This window comes from Lemur catta, chromosome 10 (assembly GCF_020740605.2).
Source record: "Lemur catta isolate mLemCat1 chromosome 10, mLemCat1.pri, whole genome shotgun sequence".
Classification (NCBI taxonomy): Eukaryota; Metazoa; Chordata; class Mammalia; order Primates; family Lemuridae; genus Lemur; species Lemur catta.
Genome location: NC_059137.1, coordinates 84,035,740 through 84,051,542, shown reverse-complemented (window position 1 = coordinate 84,051,542; position 15,803 = coordinate 84,035,740). Strand labels below are relative to the sequence as shown.

The window sequence follows — 15,803 nt, the reverse complement described above, 5'->3', positions numbered from 1 at the left end:
AGGTGAAGTCACATTATTCTCATTTTTTTATGTTAATAAACATTAATGTATTCTAGTGGTTAGTAAAATATTAATTAAAATGATGAATTCTAGTGCTTACTTTAAAATAATTAAGTACAAGTGTTCACATAGCCAATTATAGATACTGGTTTACATAAGAAGCAATTTTGCATGTGACACCATTATCTATAATCCTTGAAAATGACAGGGACAAAAATAGCACCATTCTTGCCTAATGTCACCTGCTAGTGAGGGGCTGCAGACCTAAGAGCTTGAGATGAGTCAGGTGAGAACCGGAGGGGAAAGCGCGCCGACTCGGTACTGTCAGGATAAGCAGGAGGAGATCTCGTTAGCGTGGTCATAGCAGTAGGTAATCGTAAGTGGTGTTTACTGTGGATTATTTACCACATGCTCGTCCTATGCTAAGCGCTTAAGAGACATGTGGGAATCTCGTGAGGCTTGGCTGTCACCGATCCACTGTTCAGAGGAGAAAGCTGGTGTCCACGTGGTTGTGTAACGTGCCTGCAGTCATGGAACCAGTAAGTGTCGGGACTTGGACTCAGATGCGAGTCTCCAACTTTGCAGCCCATGTTCTCCATCATGTGATGGGCCGCCTACAGGAGACCCTAAAACATAGCAAAAGGCTTCAACAGCCACAGGAACCAGCATGCTGCTGGAACGGTGACCTCCCAGTCCCGTCAATGCCCCTGGGAGGGTTCCGTGGCAGCCCCAGGTCACTCTGCAGCAGTCCCGCCTGCACTTGCCCAGGTCGGCCTGGAGACAGAGCAGGGGGAGGAGGCAGCAGCGGAAGGTTAGAGGCTCTTCAGCAACATACTCGTGCCCACATGCTGGAGCCACTGTCTTCCTATTTGTTTGTTTATACATCAAGTGTCAAGGTTTCGGTTAGTCACATTCCTCAACGAGGAGTCCCTTAGGGAATGACTGGCCTGGTCTAGGCAAGGCCCTGCTCTTGCCCTGGTGTTTACTCATTCATTCAGCATTCCTTTTCATCTCCAGCAGACTCGCTCCCCAGTCCAATATGTTGTATGTATTCTTAAAAAAATATATAATTGTTTTGTCCAAATACATTTAAACTTACATGTAATATTGTGTTATATCTTTCATTTTTCTTTTACTGATTAACTCTTTACATAAATATAATTATACTACTCATACTAAGATAGTAAAGACAATATACTAATTTTTAACAATCTGTAGAAATATCTTAATTCCCTCATAAAATATCATCAGAGTATATGCTATGGTAATTATATTATTAATGATCTAAACTTAACATTAAAACAATTTTTTCAAATAACACTTATAAATAACAAAGTGTCTTAATCAGATAGTCTTGTTACCATGCCTTATGGGGAGCAGCTTAATCATATCTTTCATTTGTGTAGTTCCTAAGAATTTTCAAGCCACTTTCAGAAAAATCCTCCAACAAGCTATAAATTGGGCAAAGCAGTTATTATTGATATTATCCCCATGTTACTCATAAAGAGACAGAGAGGCTTGCAGAGGCTAAAACATGGGTCCAGTATCAGCCCAGCCAGGCAGTTAAGGAATCAGAATTCAAGGACTCGGGGACACTTTCTTACCCCAGACATGGATGGTCCTGCCACTTAACCAGGACAGCTTAAAATAATAACAGTGTATTGAAATAAGAATCGCTTTTAGTACATTAGAGTGTTTGGGGAAACTACTAATAAAACTGAAATTTCTGAAGAATTCATTTCCTTTCCAGCACCTTTGTGAGCACTCACTGAAATAATGTGTGAAATTGCACCGTGTGGTGGTGGCACCTAGCAGAGATTTAATAGTTATTTTAAAATTCAGACTCATTTCTATAGCTCATAATTTAAAGCAAAGATTTGAGGATAAAAATCCATTAAGACAGAAATGTTTCCAAATTACAAATCTCTAAGAGGCTTCTTAAAAATAATTGTTGATGAATCTTACATTGACAGTAAATTTTCTGCTTATGGCTGTTTGTCTGAGTATTTAATACTCAACCAAGAGCATTGATGAGTTTAACATTATGCAGAAAATCAGGATATCACATGAGCGCCATCGCTGACTCTGTCCTGTGATTGCTAGATTTGACCAGTGTCATTGCTAAAAATCAAAGTGGGGTGTTGGAAATATTTTAGTAATGTCATCAATTCATAAATTATTTAGAAAACATGTTTACATGTGAGTGGACCTCAAGCCACAGATTTCAGTCACTTTCATGTTATGGGAACTGGTCATTTTATCTATAAGTATTCAATTTTGATATAACACTCAGTTGTAATGCTCTCAAAGACAGAAAATCCACATAAAACTTAAATGATTCTGTATTTCAGTAAGAGGGAGATTTTGTGCACACACACACTCACACACACATACACAAATAGCAGAGGAATGCTATAAAGAAAATTATTTATAATCTTACAAATTCATTATGTACATTAACTAATTTAATTCTTCCCAAGATTGTCAGGTAGGTATTATTTTTCAACTTGAAAAAGAAAGATGATGATTTCTGCCAAGATCACATGCCTGATAAGGCAGAAGAATTTGAAGGACTGTGGCTTCCAAAAACCATATTCTACACCTTCACTCTCAACAGAGCTGTGTTTTCTACCATTTATTCTAAAATGAATATTTAAGCGTCTGTAGAATTGGTGAAGGCCGTATATTTCCACAAAGGGTGCTTGTCCCTATTCTCGTGGAGACAACTTATTATTTATTATTGTCCCTATTCTCGTGTTTCCAACTTAACAAAACAAAGCAAAAACAGGTCTTTGTGTCTGTCATTCTTTCTATTTGTAGTTGTTATGTGCTCACCTATAAATTCGTGTCTGTTCTGGAAACTCTCCAACTAAACTTTGAATATAATGAATAAAAAACTACAATACATATTTTCAAGACACATTATTTTACTGTAATATATAAGGTTATTTCAGTAATAAGCCCTGAATGTTATGTCAGTGAAACGCTGGTATAAATCTTCCCTTCCCAAAACATACTATCTTTAATTTCTATATTTTTAGAGAATAATGGTTCATTTGGTTTGTATTCTATGAAATTGGTCATAATTCTTCATAAGATATGAATAATGTGATTGCTCCAAAACTCAAATAAATTAATGTGATCATACCTATATTCATATATATTCAAACATTTGAATATATTTTAATCACATGTGATAAACATTTGATTTCATATTCAGATCTCCAGAGTTGTAAAGACTATGTTCCTCATCTGCTCTATTCATAAATTATTAGATTATATCTGTTTAAAATTTCTTAAATATTAATCAATTTTAATTCCATTAAATAAAAATAGACATTAAAAATTCTTTTTGCTACATGATGCCATAATCACATCAATCAGAACTATATTTTCCAGAGTATATTTTAAAACAAACTGAGAATGAAATAATATTTGCTATATAAAGACAATAAGACAATTCTGATTAGATAGGGTTTCTTTGAAAGATTGTTATTGTCTTATTTTATACTGAGGTTTAAATAATTTTGTCAGCTACAGACAAAATGGATTTTAATTCTTCAATCTGAATTTTAATGTTGCAGTCAAAATGCCCACAGGAGCTGATGTTCCTAGTTTAGCTGTTTAGCTAATTTGGCTCAGATAGTAAACTCAAGTTAGAACCTATGTAATGGGATTCAGAGTCTGGTGGAAGAACCGTCTCTGCCAACCATGCCAACAATAACCAAAACATCATCAGCTTCGGTCACAATCACAGGAGCCACCTCTACGCAGGTGGTGGGCAGATGCTTTCCAAGTATTGTCTCAATCATTTCTCCGACCTTCAGTCTAGGTTGTATAGATGAGGAAACTGCAGCTTGCAGCAGAGAGTAACAGCTTAAGACCACGAAATTTGAAGGGGAGGAGCTGGGATATGCTTCTTTTACCCAGGTCAGCCTCAGGTGTCCAGATGAAAGGTTCTGGGTGGACATTCTTAACTTCCCCTTTGGGGTGTGGAGGGGAAGCACACATTTCACCTGAAGTTGGCATAGTGATTGTTAGTTCTTGAAAAATGATGTTGATGAAGATGATACCTTAGTTGAACAAGAATAAAATAATGAAGTATCTCAGAGTTGGCATTAACTAGCAGTAGATGATCTATCACCAAGACTGACATACACACTAGCATCAAAATGGACCACATTCACTAAGGCACTGTCTATATTTTTATTTCCATTTATTTATACCAAAGGAGGCCTACCGGTGGTCTGGGACTAAGCACACTGATCTTTATTCATTTTGTTGTTTTGTTAAGTCTGGCACCTTCTTTGGAAAAGCAAAAGTAATTAGGCAAGTAACATTCTGGACTCTTAGTTGAACTAACTGGTTTCACTGTACATTTAGGTAAACTACACGCCCTGGGCACACTAGGGGCCAGTCATTCTAGTGCAAGAGTATCAGAAAAGTGTAATTTTTACTCCCTAATTTCATTATTCTAAGATAAAAGTGTCTCTGTCTTTGGCTTTCCTGGTAAGTAGCTTTAGTTGCAGCATCAACTGTGAGAAGTCTGATTGAAACCTTCACCCATGGGGAAGCTGTTGCTCAGTGAATCCCTCATCCTGCCCACGCACTTTCTCTTTCACGTAAAATCCACAGACTACTTTGGGAAACACTAAGAGTTTTGCAAAGTCAGACAACAGAAAAACTGTGTAAGAAACAGACTGTCTGGGTGGTTAGTGTTAACTTTTCTAAGTTTTTATTTCCCTATGAATGGTCATGATTATGATTTCTACCTTATGCATTGAACAAGTCATTGGCAAACGATCAAACATAAATTGATATGTACAGGAGCGTCGACGCTTTTCTTCCTCCTGCACATGCTATATTCTAAACAATCTGAAAACAGAGACATAAATTATTTAAAGAAACTTTATTCTCGCTCCTCCTTCCTGATGTCCAGACCGTGGGACTGAGCCCAAGCTCTCCCCCTTGCCCTGGAGCAGATAATGGCAGTGTGTTCCTCTGGGGCAGTGCCCAGAAGCTGCCACAGGAACTTCAGTTACTGGGGACAGCAGTGCATGAGTCCTGCACAGAGCTGTGTTCCCTGTGAAGGGGATTCAGCCTGAGAACAGGGAGTGACCACCCAGACTGAAACACAAGCCAGTCGTAACCATGTCACAGTGTAGGATAGCGTCCTGCCTCCAGAAAGTCTTTCTTCTCCCTAGACTGTAGTTTCTCACTTGTAAATTAACGGTACAGGGCTGGAATTATGTCTGGGTCCCTGCTAGCTCTCTAGTTCCAGATTCCAGGATCCTTACTGGAGGTCGTGTGCTTGATGGCCTTGCTGAATGACGCTGTGGTTTCCCGGGAGCATCCTCACCACTGGGAGACGAGGGAGGGATTTGCAGCGTGAACGCTTTAGAAAAGCAAACTTCGTGGAGGTCGTCATGTCGATAGACATTTTAATGGTGCTGAGGAAATTGAAAATACCCTGTAAATAAAGAAAACTTAAGACAGTGGTGACTAATCCAGGACCAAGAAAGGCCCTCACATTGTTGTTAAACATTAAGCCGTGTTTCTTTTAAGAAGATAGCTTTTTGCACATTGACAAAGTGAACATACATTGCTCATTGGCATCAGAGCTGATGAAGTGAAGATGATATTCTGCAGACTCATTGATCCCTTTCTCTGTTCTCTCCCAGGGATTTCCAGGAAACACAAATGCAGACAGCGTGGTGCACTATAGACTCCAGCCTCCCTTCGAAGCCAGGTTCCTGCGCTTCCTCCCTTTAGCCTGGAACCCTAAGGGGAGGATTGGGATGCGGATCGAAGTGTACGGGTGTGCATACAGTAAGTGCTGCTTATTCCCCGTGGGAAATCGATGTCGGCCTGAGATGTTGTAGAAGCCAAACTGTAAAAGCCAACACTGACATGAGATGTTGAACTTGACTTTTTCTGGCTTTTGAGATAACTGTGCAAGTAGAACTGATTTTTAATGGAAAGCTTTTTGTGTTTACCAATGACAACATGGACTTTAGTGATTGTCTTGTATAGCTGAATTTAGAGATGGACCTGAACTGACACACATCTGTCTTTAGATTCCCGGAGTTTAGCAACGCACTTGCAACATAGTAGGCATCTCATAAACCTGATACAATTCAGACTAACAACAGGAATGCTGTTTTTCTGAAGCTGAGATGACACTGAGGAATACTAAGTGATGCTGGGGCCAATTTCTCACGGCAACTCAGTTCTTCCTGCTTTTCTCTGCTAACATGACCATGACAGCTACAGTACGGCGTGCTGTGCTTCACCCCCCTTCACGTGGTGGGAACTTATGTTTATGTATCAAGTCAGCTGTAATAAAAGTAGAAAGAATGGAGCCGACAGGAATATAACACAAGCACAAAAAGCAGGTAATGAAATTGTATGGCAGTACACATACAGTTGTCATTTGATGATCCAGAACATACTTGTATTATTTCTTTACGTTATTATCAAAATGTCTTAAATTATTGTCTAAATGGAACAAAATTAAAAATACTCCTGTATGGAACTGGAGAACAATTCAAAGAATAGACTGGATGGAAATGTCTTAAGTGGCTTAGATTTGGGTCAGGTTGGACTTTCATCTCACACCATTTACACACAGCCACCCCTGTTCTCCGCTTGGTCACAGCTTTAGCTTTGCAGAACATTAATTTTCTAAAGTGTAATCATAATATCTGCCATCTATGCAGGATCTAATGTCTCGGCTACTGTTCTTTCCATTTAATTCCTTCACCCCTGTACAGCCCACTGCTTCCCCAGCTCTGCCTCTGTTTTCTAGCCTTTGCTTTTCCATGGGGCTGAATGTAACGGTGCTGCTTCACCGTCAAACTCCTCTCCCTCCATGGTCTCTTCCTCCCACCGCCGCGCTCTCTGGGATCTGTCACTGGGCTCTGTGTTTCAGTGGCTAAGATGTCTGATACTTAGAATTTCTCTTTGATGCTATGAAATTAGCTTCTCCTCTCATTACTCTGAAACAACTTCAGGTTTGCTGACTTCAAAGCAGAACATGCTCTTTGATGGCGATTTGCCATTAGCTCGATGTTCCTTCATGAGGAGCTACTACTCCAACTCCTTGGGCTGGAGGTCGGTACCCGGAAGATCAAAGCTCTGTTCCTGGTCCCGGGGAGGGGGGCTGGTGGGCCGTGCAGCTGTCGTGGAATCTGCTGGCACCGTGAGCTTCTGTAAACATATGCTGTTGGGCGTAAAGGAATATTGGGGAAAAAAAGAAAAAGAAAAGCTGAACATGCAGACAGATAATATATTAGCACTACTAACCAACTCAAAGTAATTCTTTAGAAAAAATGGGTCTTTACATTGTCTTTTTATCCTTAGAAGAATAATCATTTAAGTACAGTGATTTTATTTTTGTTGTTGACAGTAATAGTATTATATGGTGTATAACATGTGGTTACTATATTATTTATGGTTTATGTTACTAACAAAGGTTTTAGCATTTTTATTTGTTTTCCCACTGCCCTTTTTATATTCTCAAACTTTCCTTATCATGGCATATGATGTCATTTACAGGCGACATCTCTTCCAAGTTTTATCTTATCTACTTTTCTACAATGATATTCTCATTACCCCTTTAGATGTTGTGTGTTTCCACAGATTCCTGTGCAGGTGGGCAGGGCTCTGGGAGCATCCCTCACCCCCAACCCACTCTAGATGTGGAAGTGAAGAAAACGCATATGCTAAGACTGGAAAGTCTCGCCTCTTGCCGCCATCCCCCACATCACCTGCTACTTGTCTGCTGTTGACTGCACCAAGCTTTCTGTGGCTCAGAGCCTCCGCACCTGCGGTTCCCCTGCTTGAAATGCTCCTTCCCTGCGCTTTCAGCTGTACTGGCATCTCATCTTTCAGATCTTAGTTTAAATGGTGCTTCCCAGGCCCTCAGTCTAAATTTGGTTTCTCATTATGAATTCTCACGGAAGTCTACAGTCTGACTTCATGTGCTCCAGTCACTTTTGTGACTAAATGTATCTATATCTGCCCTGTTAGTGGTCTAATTTCTTTCCTCCTCATTAGATTTCAGGGTACATGAGGTGGGTAAGATGTTTATGGCTGTAGCACCGGTGTCTAGTACAGTGCCAGGAACACACCTGAGTGCACAATTGCTCTATGTTGAATGAATGAGTGAATGAGCAATTCAGGGAAAAACTCTGAGAGAAGATAATGAAAATTGAATAATTAACGAATCCAAATTTCAGATATTTATCTCACTTTTATACTAACGATATAGGTAAGGCAAGTATGTTAGAAATTAAATTTTTATGGATTTTGTTATTAAAAACCAGTAATATCTCCAGTAATGATAGCAAATACAAGACTTTCCAGTTACAGTTCCATGATTCCATTTGATATTTGATATATTTGTGCAGTAGGAAAGGTAGATATTGATCCCCAAATATTCCGAATAAGCAATATGAGAAGCCACAGTTAAGAGACTTCAGTGTAAGAACTACAAGTAATTATCAGAGACAGGGAGAGCACTCATGTCCTCTGACTACCAATTCCATGTCCTTGATGGGCAATACCCACAAAAGTTTTATAAAGGGAAATTATAACGATACCTGTTTTGATATATTGAGATATCGATTGATGGCAGCGACGTCTTTGCTACTTCCAGAGGGTCAGTATCAAACCATACTGTCCCTGTGTTTAAACATTTAGTATTAAATTCTGTGTCTTCCTCTTTTTTACTGTAACAATTTTATTTTTTCTCAATTTCAGAGTTCTTTAAATCACTCTGCTTTCTTTTATATTAATGCAAAAACTAGAACAGTCCTTTTCCTGTTGTTTTCTCAAGTGCTTAGTGTCCTTTCCATCTCTTTAATTCCCAACCCAGTAATGCAGGTTTTAAGGGCCTGCATTCTACTGCACGCTAGAGCTGTATTGTTTTCACTGGATAATACTCTAACTTGCTTTTGTCTGATTCTGGTTTCTGTTAAATTAGGATTGAGCTTCTATTCATTCGTAAATTGTGGGGAAAAACTGGTGAAGAATAAAAGAGAAAGGTTAGTGTTCAGAGCTTGGTTCACAACTGTTCTCTCCCTTAATTGTTGAAAATTTGGCGGCAGGTGGGGGTCTTAGAGGGTAGGACTCTTTTTTTTAAACTTTAATATTTAGAGTGTAGCTCAGATAATTAATAGAATTCCAAAGTGTCCTTCTCATGAAGAACTCTTTTATGATATCCCAAATGAAAATCATTTCTATTATGTATGATTCATTTTCTATTCACCTATTCTGTTGCATTTTCTTATAACTTAGTCTTCAAATAGTGCTATGTGGCATTCAGACTGTTTGTTATTTAGCTATGCTATTACCAGTCAGTCCTTTTCTTATTCACCATTCTAGCTTCAATTGTGATTAGGTTGAACCATATATTTGCCAGGTTTGCAGATCAAATACAGTTGAATATTGGCAGTTTCACATGGATTAACTTAGAGCTATCTTGTTCTCTATAGGAACAACAGAAGGCAAGTGGAGGTTCCCAATAAAACAAAATAAATGGTGACTGGAGAAAATAAGCACATTTTATTATCTCCCTTCTAAAATTTTACTTGTGCTTGATTAGATTTTGGGACATAGAAAATGTTCATAACTCACGAGATAGTCTAAGTACTCTGTTGCCTCGGTGGTGTTCCTCCCTTTCTACACGTCCTTTGATTTTTCCAGCACTTTTATCTGTGCATGTTGTGGTAGTTTGCGTCACTGGCACCGGTTCTGCAGCCCCCTTGCCAAGGCCTCACGGTGAGTGGCTTGTGCTTCTCTGCCCCCCGATGTTCGAGTTAGCCCCGCGTCCTGCTTTGACTAATGATGGCAGCACTGACGGTGCACCAGTCCCAGCATCACACCTCGAGGGGCCTTTCTTTTTCCCACTGCTCTCCTCCTCGTCCACTGTTACTGCGAGATGAACATGCATGGACTATCTCGTTTCACTGCAATGAAGAGAGACACCTGCTTTACATGGTTCCAAGCTATTTCATTAAATGCATATTGTTTGGGAATTGTTTCGTCGTCCTTAAAAATTGATTATTTTATCATTATGAGATATCCTTATTTCTCTCTAATATGCCTCTTTCCTGTAAGTCTACATTCTCTGATGACAGGGCTGTATAGCTATACCAGCTTTCTTTTGGTTAGTGTTTGCGTGGAATATCTTTTTCTATTCTTTGCTCACAAACTTTCTGTGTCTTTCTGTTTAAGAATGCTCTCTTTATTTCTTAAATCCAATCTGAAAATCACTCAGTTTTAGTTGGTATACTGAGTCCATTTATATTAAATGTAATTCCTGATATATTTGAAATTATAGCTCTTTAATCTTTGTTTTATATTTGGCCCACCTGCTCTATATTCCTTTTTTCTCCTTTCTTACTTTCTTGTGGGTTAATCAAGTTTTATTTTTCCAATTTTCCACTATTATTTGCTATTTTAATTTTATATTCTCCTGGAGACTTCAAAGTGCACCGTTAACTAGTGCTTTTATCACTTTCCAAACAACACTAGGATTTAAGTGACATCAGTTTAAACCCCTCCCACATTATGTGCTATGTTGACATGTTTTAGTTTCATACACACACATGTGTATGTGTGCATATATACTTTATATCAAAAAATTTAACATTAATGTTATAATTTTTTTCACAGTCAGTATTCAGTTAAATTTACCCACATATTTACCTTTCCTGAATTTTTATGCTTCTCTCTGAATCAAATCCTTTCTGCTAGAAAAACTACTTTTAGTGTTTTTCTTAGCACAGTTTACTGGTGACACATTTTCATAGCATTTATTTACTTGGGAAATGTCTTTATTTTATATTTATTTTTGAAGCCTATTTCAGCTTGCTTAGAATACTGTTTTTATTTTCTTTCGGTCTTTTAAAAATGGCATTCCATTGTTTTCATCATTTCTGGTAAGAAATCAACAGACAATTGATTTCTATTCTTGTAAGGAAAGTGTATCTTTTTCCTCTGGTTACTTTTTTTTTTCAATTTAGATTTCCTTTAATGCCTCTAAATAACATTTTAAAACTTGTTTCTCAATAATTTTCTCTATAAAATTTATTTTATAGGCACTGTTGGATTTTTTTTTTTCAGAGTATTACAGGAGCACAAATGATTTGGTTACATAAATTGCCTTTGCACTGCCTGACAAGTGCTCATCCCCCAGATAGCTAGATGTGGATTTACCTATGCGCTCCTCCCCTCTCCCACCTGCCCAGCACCCTGTGAATGTTACTTCCCATATGTGCACGTTAGTGTTGATCAGTTCATACCAATTTAATGGTGAGTACACGTGGTATTTGTTTTTCCATTCTTGTGGTAATTGCATTAGAAAAAAATCACAGCATCAACAAAAATAAACAAATGGAATCTGATCAAATTAAAAAGCTTCTGCACAGCCAAAGAAACTATCACTACAGTGAATAGACAACCTACAGAATGGAAGAAAATATTCCCATGCAACACATCCGATAAAGGGCTAAAAACTAGAATCTGTACAGAACTCAGGAAAATCAGCACGAAAAAATCAAACAACCCCATTAAAAAGTGGGCAAAGGACATGAACAGAAACTTTTCAAAAGAAGACAGACTAATGGCCAAGAAACGTATGAAAAAAGGCTCAACGTCTCTCATCATCAGGGAAATGCATATCAAAACCACAATGAGACATCACTTAACTCTAGTTACTTTTAAGATTTTTGTTTTTTCTGTCTTTGCTTTTCAGCAGTTTTACTTTGATGTGGCTATTTTAGTTTTCATTGAACTTATCCTCTTTGGATTTCACTATATTTCCTTTTTCTATGAATTGATAAATCGTCAGTTTGGATAATTCTCCACTATTATTTCTCCGGACATTTTCCTCTGGCTCTCATTCCCTTTCCTTCTTTCTGAGATTTCAATTACATCTATCTGAGATGTTTGTATCTTATTTTCTTCCTCTTTCTTTCTCTTACTCTTTGCCTCCTTTCTTTCTCTCTCCCTCTCCTCTTCCATCCTTTTCTCTATTTGTGCCACAGCCTAGATAACATGTACTGTTTTGTGGGCTATTTAGGTTATTAAGTCTGAAATGTCCAATTTCCTTAAAGGCTAAGTTAGTTGATATCTCTGACATTTCACTTTGACACTTCTTATTTTATTTTTATTGTGAAGGTACAGCCTCAGTCTTGCAAACACGTGTTTTGGCTTGTGTTTATCTTTCACTTTTTTTTTAGAGCAATTTCTGTGAAACCATGGATAAGTCAAAAATTTGTGTTATATTTGAAAATGAGTTATTTTAAAAATGAGAACCAATGCAGTGCAGACAGCTCGAAATATCAACGAAGTGTTTGGGAAGGATGTGGCTATTGAATGCACAGTACATAGATGGTTTGAGAAGTTCCATTCTGGTGATTTTGATCTTGAAAATGAGTCATATTAACTACCTCAGACCGAGGAGGATAATGATGAGCTGAAAGCTGTAGTGGAAGCAAATCCATCCCAATCTATGAGTGAATTAGCAGCAAGGTTTGACAGTACTATTCCAACAATATTGGACCATCTGAAGCAAATGGGCAAGGTAAAGAAGCTGGATAGATGAATTCCACATGAATTAAATGAGTGTCAGAGAGAAATTTTCTCAAAGTTTGCCTTTCTTTGCTGTCATGACATAAAGGTGAACCATTTCTACACTGTATTGTTATGTGTGATGAAAAATGGATTCTTTTTGACAATTGCAAGCATTCAGCACAATGCTTTATCCACAATGGTTGGATAAAGATGAAGTGCTGAAACACAGTCCCAAATCGAATATGCATCAAAAAAAAGTTATTGGTGTCTGTTTGGTGGTCCAGCACTGGTATTAGCCACTACAGCTTCATCAAACCTGGTTAGTCGATTACAGCGGATGTCTACTGCAACCGATTGGAGGAAATGATGAGGATGCTTGCAATTAAGTAGCCGAGATGGGTCAATAGAGACAGGCCAATCCTCTTGCAAGACTACATGTCCCCAAAAAACAATGCTGCTCAAACTACAGAAGCTGGACTTGGAAACTCTCTGCCATCCAACGTATTTACCAGATCTTGCACCAACTGACTATCACTTCTTCCAGGCTTTGGACCACTTCTTGCAAGGAAAAATATTCAGTTCTCAACAAGCTATGGAAAAAGCCTTTCGCAGTTTCATCGCCACTTGCACTGCACGCTTCTTTGCTGCTGGCATAAATAAGGTACTGTTAAGATGGCAAAATTGTGTCTATAGTTTAGGCACATATTTTGATTAATTGTACTACTTCTTGTTTGAGATATAATAACCTACACTTTTTATTCAACATTGGACATTTCATATTTAATGACCTAATAGTTTACTAACCTAATCTTCTGCTGTGAGCAATCACAACTGGCTGTTAAATACAACAAATGAGTCATTAATTTCAGTTACTGCAATTTTCAGTTTGAAGATTTCTATTGATAGATTCCAGTGAAATTCTCCCTCTTGTTATCTATTTTCTTGAAATTGTTAATCACATTCATTTTAAAGATTGTTGGCTAATGTCAATGTCTAGATTATCTATCTCTTGCTCTTTTCTATTGTTTGTTTTTTTCTCTTGTTCCTGTTTTCGATGTCTTGATTATTTTAGTTGCATTCCAAACATTTTGTACGAAAATCTGTAGAGGCTAGAGAGGACAAAATGGGCCTCTGAGAATCACCATCCCAGCCTCTGAGGGGCTTCTAGATGAGGCACAGATCTTAATTCAAATAACGGTGTAGCTGACTCAGTGCAGGGCCTCCGTCCCTCAAAGGCCGAGTTTGTATCTTATATCTGTAGTACCGTGCTTCTTTAGTCCCAACTGGGTTTGAACTTGTCTCTGACAATCCCTGAATTCCACTATGTGACTCCTAATGATCACGGGTCTGCAGAGACTTCTGCTTCATGGCCCAGCCTCACAGCTGTGCTGCCACTTTCTGCTTGGCTTCCTACTCTCTTGCTCACGGCTCCTCAGGAACTGACAAATGCTTCCAGGGTAAAAGCAGAAGTGTTCTGAGCTTATCTCCTTTCTAAGATCTTGACATTATCAAGTCCTGGCTGCCTTAGTAGCTCTTTAATACTTTCAAGAAGATTTGATACATATTTTCTACTTGTCCTTGGTGACAAGTTCAGTCTTCTGCAGGTTTGCTTGTCATAACTGAAAATATAACTACATTTTTTTTCATGTCATGAAAATATATTGAAGAAAACATAGTGTTTACACGATGTATATAATTTCTTCACCTAATGTGTCTAAAATACAACGTACTTAATATTTTGAAAATTATCTTGCTACAAAACACTGAAGTGCTAATAAATTTCAACAAGCATTTAAAAAAATAAATAGAAAATCAAAAAGTCAAACCATATCTACTAGAAATAAGTTAGAGAACTGGAATTTGAACCAGCTCACAGTGGATTCCAGATGTGTGAGTGACTGTTTTATGATACATCTTTACCAGGAGAATGGGAGAAGAAAGAGAAAGAGGGAAGAAAAGAAAAAGAGGAGAAAAGTCAAGCGTGACAATTGAGAAGGGAGATCAAGGTCTTTCCTGAAATGTAAAACCAAGGCCTGTTTTCCCTGTGTCACTGTCCCCAGAAAGAAAGAACATATGTGAGTGAACGAAGGCAAATATTTCCTAGGAAAGCTTTGCATCTTTATGGATTGGAAGAGTCAATATTATTAAGTTAATCTCCTCCCAAAATTGATCTATAGAATCCCAATAGACCTATCCCAATCTATTATTATACTAAAACTAACCAGCATTGCTAGTCATTAGAGAAATACAAATAAAATCACAATGAGAAACCACTTTACACCTACCAGAACGGCTAACATCGAAAAGGATGGAAACACCAAGTGTTTGGTAAAGATATGGAATGCTCATACATTGCTGGTGAGAATGTGGAAATGTTACTACCACTTTGGAAAACAATTTGACATTCTTCTAAGTATGCACTTACTGTATATATAACACTCAGCAATTCTACTCCCATGTATTTACTCAGGAGAAATTAATGCATATGTCATCACAAAGATGTGTGCATGAATGTTCATGGCAATTCTGTTTATAAGAGCTAAAACCTGGAAACAGCTCAAATGTCTATCAACAGATAAATGGATAAATTGTCATACAATTGAATACCCTACAGCAATAAGAAAGAAAAGACCAGTGATAAATGCAACAGCATGCATATATCTCAGACACATGCTTAGCAAAAGAACCCAGGCACAAAAGAATATATATATGATTCAATTTTATGAAATCTGTAGTTAGAGTAGATCATTTGTCTGGGTTTAGGGGGATTAATATAAATGGCAATTAGTGAGTTGATATGAAATGGTCTATTCTTTGATTTTTTGGCAATCACAAAGTATATATTATACCTTGGTTAAAATTCATTGAACTGTAACCTTAAATAAGGGCATTTTATTATATAAAAATTATAACTCTATGAAGATGATATTCATGTTTCCATATTGGAATTAATACACAATTTATTTAGAGAATAAACTTCTGTAATCTACCCATTCTCTCTGATAAATCATCTTCTAGATTTAATGTATATCATAACTGCCTAGTTTGCTTATTAAAAATGCAAAGCCCTGGGTCTCACCCACAGAAATCCTGATTCATGGTTTGGTCAGGTCTCCTGTTCTAACGTCTCCAACTGATGACTCCTAGTTGATTTAAACAAGGGTGGTTCATAGAGCACTTTAGGAAAATTACTGTGGATTAGTAGTTTCTTTTTTAAGTTG

At 37.7% G+C, this 15,803-nt stretch overlaps 1 protein-coding gene across 1 annotated transcript in view; it reads left to right on the top strand.

Annotated features, from left to right (window-relative positions):
* The window catches only part of LOC123646099 (contactin-associated protein-like 3), a 202,134-nt gene that overhangs the window by 92,981 nt on the left and 93,350 nt on the right, over positions 1-15,803 (top strand). The window contains exon 4 of the mRNA XM_045562762.1: positions 5,682-5,829. Within this exon, the coding sequence (XP_045418718.1) occupies positions 5,682-5,829 (148 nt within the window). The remainder of the gene's footprint in view (positions 1-5,681; positions 5,830-15,803) is intronic.